The sequence below is a fragment of the Hesperophylax consimilis genome, chromosome 20 (assembly GCF_061612785.1).
Source record: "Hesperophylax consimilis isolate HC1 chromosome 20, BYU_Hcon_1.0, whole genome shotgun sequence".
NCBI classification, from domain to species: Eukaryota; Metazoa; Arthropoda; class Insecta; order Trichoptera; family Limnephilidae; genus Hesperophylax; species Hesperophylax consimilis.
Window position 1 is genome coordinate 2,648,748 of NC_142855.1, and position 13,185 is coordinate 2,661,932.

A 13,185-nucleotide genomic window follows, 5' to 3' on the forward strand; every position below is an offset into this window, starting at 1 on the left:
AGTGCCAGGAGTGTTTAAACAGTGCCAGGAGTGTTTAGACAGTGCCAAAAGTGTTAAGACAGTGCCAGGAGTGTTTAAACAGTGCCAGGAGTGTAAAGACAGTGCCAGGAGTGTTTAGACAGTGCCAGGAGTGTAAAGACAGTGCCAGGAGTGTTTAGACAGTGCCAGGAGTGTTTAGACAGTGCCAGGAGTGTTTAGACAGTGCCAGGAGTGTTTAAACAGTGCCAGGAGTGTTTAGACAGTGTCAGGAGTGTTTAAACAGTGCCAGGAGTGTTTAGACAGTGCCAGGAGTGTTTAAACAGTGCCAGGAGTGTAAAGACAGTGCCAGGAGTGTTTAGACAGTGCCAGGAGTGTTTAAACAGTGCCAGAAGTGTTAAGACAGTGCCAGGAGTGTTTAGACAGTGCCAGGAGTGTTTAGACAGTGCCAGGAGTGTTTAGACAGTGCCAGGAGTGTTAAAACAGTGCCAGGAGTGTTTAAACAGTGCCAGGAGTGTTAAGACAGTGGCAGGAGTGTTTAGACAGTGCCAGGAGTGTTTGAACAGTGCCAGGAGTGTTTAAACAGTGCCAGGAGTGTTTAGACAGTGCCAGAAGTGTTAAGACAGTGCCAGGAGTGTTTAGACAGTGCCAGGAGTGTTTAAACAGTGCCAGGAGTGTTTAGACAGTGCCAAAAGTGTTAAGACAGTGCCAGGAGTGTTTAAACAGTGCCAGGAGTGTTAAGACAGTGGCAGGAGTGTGTAGACAGTGCCAGGAGTGTTTGAACAGTGCCAGGAGTGTTTAGACAGTGCCAGGAGTGTTAAGACAGTGGCAGGAGTTTTTAGACAGTGCCAGGAGTGTTTAAACAGTGCCAGGAGTGTTTAGACAGTGCCAGGAGTGTTAAGACAGTGCCAGGAGTGTTAAGACAGTGGCAGGAGTGTTAAGACAGTGGCAGGAGTTTTTAGACAGTGCCAGGAGTGTTTAAACAGTGCCAGGAGTGTTTAAACAGTGCCAGGAGTGTTTAGACAGTGCCAGGAGTGTTTAAACAGTGCCAGGAGTGTAAAGACAGTGCCAGGAGTGTTTAGACAGTGCCAGGAGTGTAAAGACAGTGCCAGGAGTGTTAAGACAGTGCCAGGAGTGTTTAGACAGTGCCAGGAGTGTTTAGACAGTGCCAGGAGTGTTTAAACAGTGCCAGGAGTGTTTAGACAGTGTCAGGAGTGTTTAAACAGTGCCAGGAGTGTTTAGACAGTGCCAGGAGTGTTTAAACAGTGCCAGGAGTGTAAAGACAGTGCCAGGAGTGTTTAGACAGTGCCAGGAGTGTTTTAACAGTGCCAGAAGTGTTAAGACAGTGCCAGGAGTGTTTAGACAGTGCCAGGAGTGTTTAGACAGTGCCAGGAGTGTTTAGACAGTGCCAGGAGTGTTAAAACAGTGCCAGGAGTGTTTAAACAGTGCCAGGAGTGTTAAGACAGTGGCAGGAGTGTTTAGACAGTGCCAGGAGTGTTTGAACAGTGCCAGGAGTGTTTAAACAGTGCCAGGAGTGTTTAAACAGTGCCAGGAGTGTTAAGACAGTGTCAGGAGTGTTTAGACAGTGCCAGGAGTGTTTAAACAGTGCCAGGAGTGTTTAGACAGTGCCAAAAGTGTTAAGACAGTGCCAGGAGTGTTTAAACAGTGCCAGGAGTGTTAAGACAGTGGCAGGAGTGTGTAGACAGTGCCAGGAGTGTTTGAACAGTGCCAGGAGTGTTTAGACAGTGCCAGGAGTGTTAAGACAGTGGCAGGAGTTTTTAGACAGTGCCAGGAGTGTTTAAACAGTGCCAGGAGTGTTTAGACAGTGCCAGGAGTGTTAAGACAGTGCCAGGAGTGTTAAGACAGTGGCAGGAGTGTTAAGACAGTGGCAGGAGTTTTTAGACAGTGCCAGGAGTGTTTAAACAGTGCCAGGAGTGTTTAAACAGTGCCAGGAGTGTTTAGACAGTGCCAGGAGTGTTTAAACAGTGCCAGGAGTGTTTAAACAGTGCCAGGAGTGTTAAGACAGTGCCAGGAGTGTTAAGACAGTGCCAGAAGTGTTAAGACAGTGCCAGGAGTGTTTAGACAGTGCCAGGAGTGTTTAAACAGTGCCAGGAGTGTTTAGACAGTGCCAGAAGTGTTAAGACAGTGGCAGGAGTGTTAAGACAGTGCCAGGAGTGTTTGAACAGTGCCAGGAGTGTTTAAACAGTGCCAGGAGTGTTTAAACAGTGCCAGGAGTGTTTAGACAGTGCCAGGAGTGTTTAAACAGTGCCAGGAGTGTTTAAACAGTGCCAGGAGTGTTAAGACAGTGCCAGGAGTGTTAAGACAGTGGCAGGAGTTTTTAGACAGTGCCAGGAGTGTTTAAACAGTGCCAGGAGTGTTTAGACAGTGCCAGAAGTGTTTAGAAAGTGCCAGGAGTGTTAAGACAGTGCCAGGAGTGTTTAAACAGTGCCAGGAGTGTTTAAACAGTGCCAGGAGTGTTAAGACAGTGAAGAGAGTGTTAAGACAGTGCCAGGAGTGTTTAAACAGTGCCAGGAGTGTTAAGACAGTGGCAGGAGTGTTAAGACAGTGCCAGGAGTGTTTGAACAGTGCCAGGAGTGTTTAAACAGTGCCAGGAGTGTTTAAACAGTGCTAGGAGTGTTTAGACAGTGCCAGGAGTGTTTAAACAGTGCCAGGAGTGTTTAAACAGTGCCAGGAGTGTTAAGACAGTGCCAGGAGTGTTAAGACAGTGGCAGGAGTTTTTAGACAGTGCCAGGAGTGTTTAAACAGTGCCAGGAGTGTTTAGACAGTGCCAGAAGTGTTTAGACAGTGCCAGAAGTGTTTAGAAAGTGCCAGGAGTGTTAAGACAGTGCCAGGAGTGTTTAGACAGTGCCAGAAGTGTTAAGACAGTGCCAGGAGTGTTTAGACAGTGCCAGGAGTGTTTAAACAGTGCCAGGAGTGTTTAAACAGTGCCAGGAGTGTTTAGACAGTGCCAGGAGTGCCAGGAGTGTTTAGACAGTGCCAGGAGTGTTTAAACAGTGCCAGGAGTGTTTAGACAGTGCCAAAAGTGTTAAGACAGTGCCAGGAGTGTTTAAACAGTGCCAGGAGTGTTAAGACAGTGGCAGGAGTGTGTAGACAGTGCCAGGAGTGTTTGAACAGTGCCAGGAGTGTTTAGACAGTGCCAGGAGTGTTAAGACAGTGGCAGGAGTTTTTAGACAGTGCCAGGAGTGTTTAAACAGTGCCAGGAGTGTTTAGACAGTGCCAGGAGTGTTAAGACAGTGCCAGGAGTGTTAAGACAGTGGCAGGAGTTTTTAGACAGTGCCAGGAGTGTTTAAACAGTGCCAGGAGTGTTTAGACAGTGTCAGGAGTGTTTAAACAGTGCCAGGAGTGTTAAGACAGTGCCAGGAGTGTTTAAACAGTGCCAGGAGTGTTTAAACAGTGCCAGGAGTGTTAAGACAGTGAAGAGAGTGTTAAGACAGTGCCAGGAGTGTTTAAACAGTGCCAGGAGTGTTAAGACAGTGGCAGGAGTGTTAAGACAGTGCCAGGAGTGTTTGAACAGTGCCAGGAGTGTTTAAACAGTGCCAGGAGTGTTTAAACAGTGCCAGGAGTGTTTAGACAGTGCCAGGAGTGTTTAAACAGTGCCAGGAGTGTTTAAACAGTGCCAGGAGTGTTAAGACAGTGCCAGGAGTGTTAAGACAGTGGCAGGAGTTTTTAGACAGTGCCAGGAGTGTTTAAACAGTGCCAGGAGTGTTTAGACAGTGCCAGAAGTGTTTAGACAGTGCCAGAAGTGTTTAGAAAGTGCCAGGAGTGTTAAGACAGTGCCAGGAGTGTTTAAACAGTGCCAGGAGTGTTAAGACAGTGGCAGGAGTGTTTAGACAGTGCCAGGAGTGTTTGAACAGTGCCAGGAGTGTTTAAACAGTGCCAGGAGTGTTTAGACAGTGCCAGAAGTGTTAAGACAGTGCCAGGAGTGTTTAGACAGTGCCAGGAGTGTTTAAACAGTGCCAGGAGTGTTTAGACAGTGCCAGAAGTGTTAAGACAGTGGCAGGAGTGTTAAGACAGTGCCAGGAGTGTTTGAACAGTGCCAGGAGTGTTTAAACAGTGCCAGGAGTGTTTAAACAGTGCCAGGAGTGTTTAGACAGTGCCAGGAGTGTTTAAACAGTGCCAGGAGTGTTTAAACAGTGCCAGGAGTGTTAAGACAGTGCCAGGAGTGTTAAGACAGTGCCAGAAGTGTTAAGACAGTGCCAGGAGTGTTTAGACAGTGCCAGGAGTGTTTAAACAGTGCCAGGAGTGTTTAGACAGTGCCAGAAGTGTTAAGACAGTGGCAGGAGTGTTAAGACAGTGCCAGGAGTGTTTGAACAGTGCCAGGAGTGTTTAAACAGTGCCAGGAGTGTTTAAACAGTGCCAGGAGTGTTTAGACAGTGCCAGGAGTGTTTAAACAGTGCCAGGAGTGTTTAAACAGTGCCAGGAGTGTTAAGACAGTGCCAGGAGTGTTAAGACAGTGGCAGGAGTTTTTAGACAGTGCCAGGAGTGTTTAAACAGTGCCAGGAGTGTTTAGACAGTGCCAGAAGTGTTTAGAAAGTGCCAGGAGTGTTAAGACAGTGCCAGGAGTGTTTAAACAGTGCCAGGAGTGTTTAGACAGTGCCAGAAGTGTTAAGACAGTGCCAGGAGTGTTTAGACAGTGCCAGGAGTGTTTAAACAGTGCCAGGAGTGTTTAAACAGTGCCAGAAGTGTTTAGACAGTGCCAGAAGTGTTTAGAAAGTGCCAGGAGTGTTAAGACAGTGCCAGGAGTGTTTAAACAGTGCCAGGAGTGTTTAGACAGTGCCAGAAGTGTTAAGACAGTGCCAGGAGTGTTTAGACAGTGCCAGGAGTGTTTAAACAGTGCCAGGAGTGTTTAGACAGTGCCAAAAGTGTTAAGACAGTGCCAGGAGTGTTTAAACAGTGCCAGGAGTGTTAAGACAGTGGCAGGAGTGTGTAGACAGTGCCAGGAGTGTTTGAACAGTGCCAGGAGTGTTTAGACAGTGCCAGGAGTGTTAAGACAGTGGCAGGAGTTTTTAGACAGTGCCAGGAGTGTTTAAACAGTGCCAGGAGTGTTTAGACAGTGCCAGGGGCCTTAGCATGAGAATCGATCGAACTTAACGATATCGGATTGCTAAGCGTATCTACCGACCATTTTATAACGACTTCCCTAGCATGAGAATGCTATTGATAACTCTAACGACATCGATAAGGCAATAAATACAAATCGATATACGCTGGCAATACTGGGACGGAATTGTCTATGAATTGAATAGACGTCAAACGTCAGATTTCAAGCGTGACCATTTTAACCGCCGTGTTTGTTTTAATATTTTACGATGTCGCAAGCAATGGTAGCTGGGTAAGTTATTTATTTATCTTTTTATGTGAAAGAATTTCCATTATTATCAAAGAGATATACTTACATTCTATTGTGTCAAAATTTTGAAGTTATTTTTACTAATATTTCAATCATACGCAGTATTTTAAGATATTCAAAATGCTGATATTATGATTTCAGGAAGAGAGTAAGGTCGACGACCAGTCAAATGGATTTGTTAACCAGCTATATGGCTGACCATTCGGAGTTCGCGGCTGGAAGGTTTGTGGGACCTCAGGGTTCCCAAAAAAATAAGGAGATGTGGCGTAATTTGGCGGAACAACTGGCAGAATTGGGTCCTCCTAAGTCAGCCGAGCAGTGGAAAACAGTGAGTATTTGTACCTACCTATACAAACTGGTTGCAGCAAACTTTGCTGACCTTCTAATATAATCTATCATCGAGACACTTGATATAAGACCGTAAATCACTTTTAACCTGACATTATTTTTACATTTTACAGACATGGCGTGACTTAAAATGCAAATCGCGCGCCCAAAACGCCGATGCCAAGCGAGCTGCCCTCACGACTGGAAACACTGCCGAGATACCGGTGTTAACTGACCTGACACAGAAGGTCATCAACATCATCGGCAGAGCCAGTTCTGAGGGCAGCGGACTTCCAGAAAGCTGTATAGGAGATGGACCTGAACTCATAATGCAGGATGTTGAGGTCACTAATGTCTTAAAATGTTAATATAATATATTCTGTCAAAATTTAGTTGATCTTTCATTATCAATGAAAATTATTTGTGTGTTTTACAGTATTCCGATGAAGTTGGAGAAGGGCCCACAGATTTCCAGACGGCGCAGTTAGCTTCCCCTTCTCGCCCGAGCAAGAAGAGGAAGCTAACTGACAAGCCGATGTGGGGGTTCGGATGGTGATGGCGCAGGAGGCTAGCAACAAATCATCCAAGGAGCTTGTGGGAGCTATTAATAATTTCTCCAATATTTTTAAGGTATTTCCTATTTCTCTTCGAATCACTCCCAAATACAGCGCTACACGTGTAAGTTGCCAGATTAAAATATAAAGAAATAGCGTCAATTCATGTTTAAATTCATTCAATTTATAAGTGTGAGTAAGTTCAACTTATAAGTGTGGCACTGTACTTTTAAATTAGAATTAAATCTTAGTAGAACAAAATAAAATGCCCAGCTTTGACTTATTTCATTTATTTATTGTACTATTCCCAATGTACTATTTTTCCATTTTGCGCGGTGGAGTTTTTATTGATCTGTTTGTTTAGATATTCTTTGTGTTAAAAAAAATTAATAAACATGTAAAATCCAGCTTGGCGAGAAATTCAAAATGAATAAATTAATTTATAATCTTCCTTTTAGTATGTCGACTACCTATTGTTATTTAAATTAAATTAATGAGTTGTTATTTATCATTTCAGAGTTCAATGGATCGATTTGCTGACATTTTTGAGGTATTTCCTGTTCCTTTTTGTAATTATTTGTCAGGGCACCCCGAGACCGGGCAAGATACAGTGTCTACATAGACATGGTGCTTTTCTGGTCTCGTCTCACTGGCACTAATAACTAATTTACTATAGAAGGTAAATTAAGTTAGTAAATTAATGAATTATCATCTCTTGTTTCAGAGATACACGGCAGTGGAACGTGAAAGGGTTTGTTTACTCCAACGACAGTTGGCGAGGTATTTATTTGCTATACATCTATACAGGCTTTTAAAAACATTTAATGTACAAAACTGAACAAATTAAATTAAATATTGCATTATTTAATATGTCACTTGAGAGATTGCGAAGTATGTTCACAAGGGATGGAACACGATTATTAACAATTGTCCTTGGAGAGGCAAGCAGTCCAGCTAGGAGGTACGATGAAAGTAGAATGAATGAGATCTCTAATAAAACATTTCTAATTCTAGACGAACTCAACCATCGAAACAACGGTCAACATCATTTGCCAACTCGCCCAACTATACGTTGCAGTTGGAGTCAGAGGATGAATACGATTAGTACTATTGAAGTTCTTTTTGTGAAATATTGCATGCAGCGCTTTGCATATATGAATATGTACTTGATTAGTAGCAGTTCTTCAAACTCTCGCAACGTCTCTGTGAGGCGTGAATTGTTTTTACAATGTAGGTACATACAATACAATGTTTTAAAGTACTATTGAAGTTCTTTTTGTGAAATATTGCATGCAGCGCTTTGCATATATGAATATGTACTTGATTAGTAGCAGTTCTTCAAACTCTCGCAACGTCTCTGTGAGGCGTGAATTGTTTTTACAATGTAGGTACATACAATACAATGTTTTAAAGTACTATTGAAGTTCTTTTTGTGAAATATTGCATGCAGCGCTTTGCATATATGAATATGTACTTGATTAGTAGCAGTTCTTCAAACTCTCGCAACGTCTCTGTGAGGCGTGAATTGTTTTTACAATGTAGGTACATACAATACAATGTTTTAAAGTACTATTGAAGTTCTTTTTGTGAAATATTGCATGCAGCGCTTTGCATATATGAATATGTACTTGATTAGTAGCAGTTCTTCAAACTCTCGCAACGTCTCTGTGAGGCGTGAATTGTTTTTACAATGTAGGTACATACAATACAATGTTTTAAAGTACTATTGAAGTTCTTTTTGTGAAATATTGCATGCAGCGCTTTGCATATATGAATATGTACTTGATTAGTAGCAGTTCTTCAAACTCTCGCAACGTCTCTGTGAGGCGTGAATTGTTTTTACAATGTAGGTACATACAATACAATGTTTTAAAGTACTATTGAAGTTCTTTTTGTGAAATATTGCATGCAGCGCTTTGCATATATGAATATGTACTTGATTAGTAGCAGTTCTTCAAACTCTCGCAATGTCTCTGTGAGGCGTGAATTGTTTTTACAATGTAGGTACATACGATACAATGTTTGAACATGATGAAGCACTATAAGTCAGTTTCCTTGTTTAATATATTATCATTCGTGGGAGAAGTACTTTCGCACTAGTTCGTCTCTCACTCTGCGGGCTGCAACAACCCTGCTGACATCTTCAGGCTGGTGCAGCAGCTCAACCTCTCTTAACTCTACATTATCATTATAATAGTCTGTTAATCTGAAAATAGAGAACAATTTATTAATATTTTGTACTGTTGCCTTACTTTTTTAAATGCATATAGTTCAACAAGGAAACTGACTTATAGTGCTTCATCATGTTGTATAGTATAGCACAAGTAATAATTATTTGACCAGCAGCATCGGGCTCATAATGGAGAACTCTGTCTTTCCTGAGGCAACGGAATATAGCCTTCCATGCCCCAAATAGGCGTTCTACGGAACATCTCGCCTCACAGTGCGCCTTTGTGTATCTGTATTGGGCACTCCCCTCGACTGCATTCAATATTGGTGTCATCAGATAAGGCTCGAGTGTATATCCAGAATCGCCTGATTGAAACAAAACACCCATTATAATAGGTACATATAACTACTAAGTTATGATTTTTTTGCCTTTTTTTAAAATGAGTTGTTGAAATACATACCTAGCAAGAAATATGTCCCAATTCTCTGATTGTATAGTCTGTTCATTTCAGTTTTGACTAAACTATTATTCCAAATGAATTGGTCATGGACAGTACCTGGGAAGCGTGTGTTGATGCTCAATATTTTCAACGTAGCATCGCAGACCTGTTTATCAAACATAAAAAACCTTCAATAAAATTTGAAAACAACAATCCGGCTGTTTTATTTCTGAAAAAATATTTACCACTTGAACATTCAGCGAATAAAATCCTTTGTGGTTTTTGTACTGCTCCTCGTGTCTGGAAGGGGTGACGATGGCGATGTGGGTGCAATCGATGCATCCCAGAACATGTGGAAAGTTTAATTTTTCCCTAAAACTACTCTCTACTTGCTTGCGGGCTTCATTTGTAGCCGGAAAATGTATCCATCTTCTGTACAGATGTTCTAAAACTGCTTTCATAAACAGTTTTATGCACTTGCTAACGGTAGTTTGCCCTATCGCCAAGAAGTGATCTTGGCCTACTCCACGTTGGTAGCTCCCTGTAGCAAAGAAGCTGATGGGTGCGAGTACCTGTCAACATCATAAATAATACAACTAATTAATAAACTTCACTTTTGATCATTTTAATCACTTTATTGTGAAAAATTATCATCAGCAATCGAAACAAATTTATTTATTTCATGTGGTCGTTCCAGTGGTGGATAGATTTATATTGTGTTTTTGTTTTACTAAGATATCAATAATATTTAATACTCTCACTTTAATGCATACTGGAAGTCCTAATGTATTTTTTGACACTAGAAAAGGAGTTAATTGATCAATGAGATCTCTAGCCATAATGCGAGATATTCGAAACAATTGTCTGAATTCCGTCTCTGCAAGTTCGAACGGATTTAATTGATCGCGTAAACGACGCCTTTCAATTCTACGATCTTCCCTAACCTGCCTCCTTTCATTAAACCAGAAATTTTGCATAATGAACGACATTATTAAAAAAATACGTATATCGACAGCCAACCAAAGTTTTAACTGACACTCAAGACCCCACGTTATATTCGGCGGGCTTTTAGCAACCGTCGGTCGGAAGTTATCCTATCGATACATTCTCATGCTCGCAATTTTTACGATACCGTCGCTACTTTGACCATAGACAAGGAATTTTAACAATCGTCGGTTGTTATATTTTGATCGTGCTAGCATATGTCGTTAAGTGCTCATTGATGACGTATTTTAACGATATCGTATTGCTATAGGGCTATATCGACTTCTCATGCTAAGGCCCCAGGAGTGTTAAGACAGTGCCAGGAGTGTTAAGACAGTGGCAGGAGTTTTAAGACAGTGCCAGGAGTGTTTAAACAGTGCCAGGAGTGTTTAGACAGTGTCAGGAGTGTTTAAACAGTGCCAGGAGTGTTAAGACAGTGCCAGGAGTGTTTAAACAGTGCCAGGAGTGTTTAAACAGTGCCAGGAGTGTTAAGACAGTGAAGAGAGTGTTAAGACAGTGCCAGGAGTGTTTAAACAGTGCCAGGAGTGTTAAGACAGTGGCAGGAGTGTTAAGACAGTGCCAGGAGTGTTTGAACAGTGCCAGGAGTGTTTAAACAGTGCCAGGAGTGTTTAAACAGTGCCAGGAGTGTTTAGACAGTGCCAGGAGTGTTTAAACAGTGCCAGGAGTGTTTAAACAGTGCCAGGAGTGTTTAAACAGTGCCAGGAGTGTTTAAACAGTGCCAGGAGTGTTTAAACAGTGCCAGGAGTGTTTAGACAGTGCCAGGAGTGTTGAGACAGTGCCAGGAGTGTTTAGACAGTGCCAGAAGTGTTTATACAGTGCCAGGAGTGTTTAAACAGTGCCAGGAGTGTTTAAACAGTGCCAGGAGTGTTTAAACAGTGCCAGGAGTGTTAAGACAGTGCCAGGAGTGTTGAGACAGTGCCAGGAGTGTTTAGACAGTGCCAGGAGTGTTTAAACAGTGCCAGGAGTGTTAAGACAGTGCCAGAAGTGTAAAGACAGTGGCAGGAGTTTTTAGACAGTGCCAGGAGTGTTTAAACAGTGCCAGGAGTGTTTAGACAGTGCCAGGAGTGTTTAAACAGTGCCAGGAGTGTTAAGACAGTGAAGAGAGTGTTAAGACAGTGGCAGGAGTGTTAAGACAGTGCCAGGAGTGTTTGAACAGTGCCAGGAGTGTTTAAACAGTGCCAGGAGTGTTAAGACAGTGCCAGAAGTGTAAAGACAGTGGCAGGAGTTTTTAGACAGTGCCAGGAGTGTTTAAACAGTGTCAGGAGTGTTTAAACAGTGCCAGAAGTGTTTAGACAGTGCCAGGAGTGTTTAAACAGTGCCAGGAGTGTTAAGACAGTGCCAGGAGTGTTTAGACAGTGTCAGGAGTGTTTAAACAGTTCCAGGAGTGTTTAGACAGTGTCAGGAGTGTTTAGACAGTGCCAAGAGTGTTTAAACAGTGCCAGAAGTGTTTAGACAGTGCCAGGAGTGTTGAGACAGTGCCAGGAGTGTTTAGACAGTGCCAGGAGTGTTGAGACAGTGCCAGGAGTGTTTAGACAGTGCCAGGAGTGTTTAGACAGTGCCAGGAGTGTTTAGACAGTGCCAGGAGTGTTTAGACTGTGCCAGGAGTGTTAAAACAGTGGCAGAGGTGTTGAGACAGTGCCAGGAGAGTTTAAACAGTGGCAGGAGTGTTTAGACAGTGCCAGGAGTGTAAAGACAGTGGCAGGAGTGTTTAGACAGTGCCAGGAGTGTTTAGACAGTGCCAGGAGTGTTTAGACAGTGCCAGGAGTGTTTAAACAGTGCCAGGAGTGTTTAAACAGTGCCAGGAGTGTTTAGACAGTGTCAGGAGTGTTTAAACAGTGCCAGGAGTGTTTAGACAGTGCCAGGAGTGTTGAGACAGTGCCAGGAGTGGTTAGACAGTGCCAGGAGTGTTGAGACAGTGCCAGGAGTGTTTAGACAGTGCCAGGAGTGTTTAGACAGTGCCAGGAGTGTTTAGACAGTGCCAGGAGTGTTAAGACAGTGGTTTGAATGGTAAAAGAAGTCGGGTACGCCTTAGGAATACTTAAAGGAATGAAATACTGAGTCGGATTAAAATCGATGTAATGTACTGTTTTAACAGTTAAATTGTGGTATACAGTAGTGAATGGTGGTAGAAGTCGGAGACGCTCGACAAAACAATAGTTTCTCATAAAATCTATTGAAAGATATAAAAGAAAAGCAAGGCGCACAAGTCTAGGCGCTAGTGTAGTATGTTGCCATCAGAATGTAAGGGAAATGTCAGAAGGCGGAGTTATATATCCAAATATATAAAAATATTAGTTTGTTCAAAACCTTAAATCTCCGAAAGTTCTTCGCCGATTGCTTTGAAATGTTGACACAACGTTGCATTCGAATACGCGTGTGTTTTTATATACATATATTATATAGATGTCACCTGTGACACCTAAAAACATGCTTACTTGACGTAAAAGAAACGCGCGATATTGTTTCTCTATCTGCACGGTTAGACTGAGCCACAGCAACGCGGTACAGCTAGTTATTAATAATATTATATACGGTATTTGCAGTAATTCGTAATGCACGTGATTGTCCGCTTTATGAACAAAATGATTGTGATAATTTCTAAATACTACAACAATTGACCTTGAACATTTAATATTGTGTCAGGACAAAATTACAAAACACAGACTCAGAATTACCACAATATATCATTATGGCACTCGCAGAATAATTACACAAATCTCTCAAATTCATTTCAAAGTGTTGAAAAAATATGTTAAGTTGGGATTAAGGTTTTTGACGTGTGTAATTCCAGTAGATGTAATTTAAGTGAAAATAAAGTTAAAGGAAAGTGATGTGATTAGAGGGAATTGAAGGGGAGGTGAAGTATGGTACATACAGTGAATTGAATGTTAAGAGGGTGTTAGGGGGAAGTTAAGAAGTAGAGGAGAAATGATAAGGATGTTGAAGGGAGTTTGGAAATTGAAGGGAAAGTGAGAGGATTTTATGGGGGTAGAGTTTTGGCGCTAACAAAAAAAATTGTCCAAAGAAGCGAAGTAAGCAGTCCACAATGGAGTGCTGGTACCTACCCTGATATATGGAAGTGAGGCATGGAACTAGCAAAGAAAGGATGAAAGTAGATTGAATGCCGTTGAAATGAGATTCCTGAGGCGAATGTGTGGTAAAACCATGTGTGATCGTGTGAGGAATGTGGAGATCCGCAAAGAGTGCAATGCTGATGTAAGCGTAATGAGTAAGATCAAGAAAGGGACGCTTAGATGGTTTGGGCATGTAGAGCGAATGAGCAAAGAAAGGAGGGTAATGACAATATAAGATGCAAATGTGAAAATGTGTAGCAGAAGTCGGT

The 13,185-nt window shown here is 42.3% G+C and overlaps 1 protein-coding gene across 2 annotated transcripts; it reads left to right on the forward strand.

The window, feature by feature from the left end:
- Positions 1-5,089: 5,089 nt before the first annotated feature.
- LOC149413907 (uncharacterized) lies at positions 5,090-9,050 on the forward strand. Of its 2 annotated transcripts, XM_089643667.1 has the most exons (8): positions 5,090-5,329; positions 5,489-5,675; positions 5,809-6,018; positions 6,111-6,304; positions 6,746-6,778; positions 6,953-7,008; positions 7,243-8,793; positions 8,910-9,050. In XM_089643667.1, the coding sequence occupies exons 1-4, from the start codon at positions 5,307-5,309 to the stop codon at positions 6,228-6,230; spliced, it is 540 nt and encodes a 179-aa protein (XP_089499793.1). In that variant the 5' UTR covers positions 5,090-5,306; the 3' UTR covers positions 6,231-6,304; positions 6,746-6,778; positions 6,953-7,008; positions 7,243-8,793; positions 8,910-9,050. The 2 variants fall into 2 exon arrangements, with proteins under 2 accessions (XP_089499793.1, XP_089499792.1); XM_089643666.1 differs by having other exon boundaries at positions 7,243-9,050.
- Positions 9,051-13,185: the final 4,135 nt, after the last annotated feature.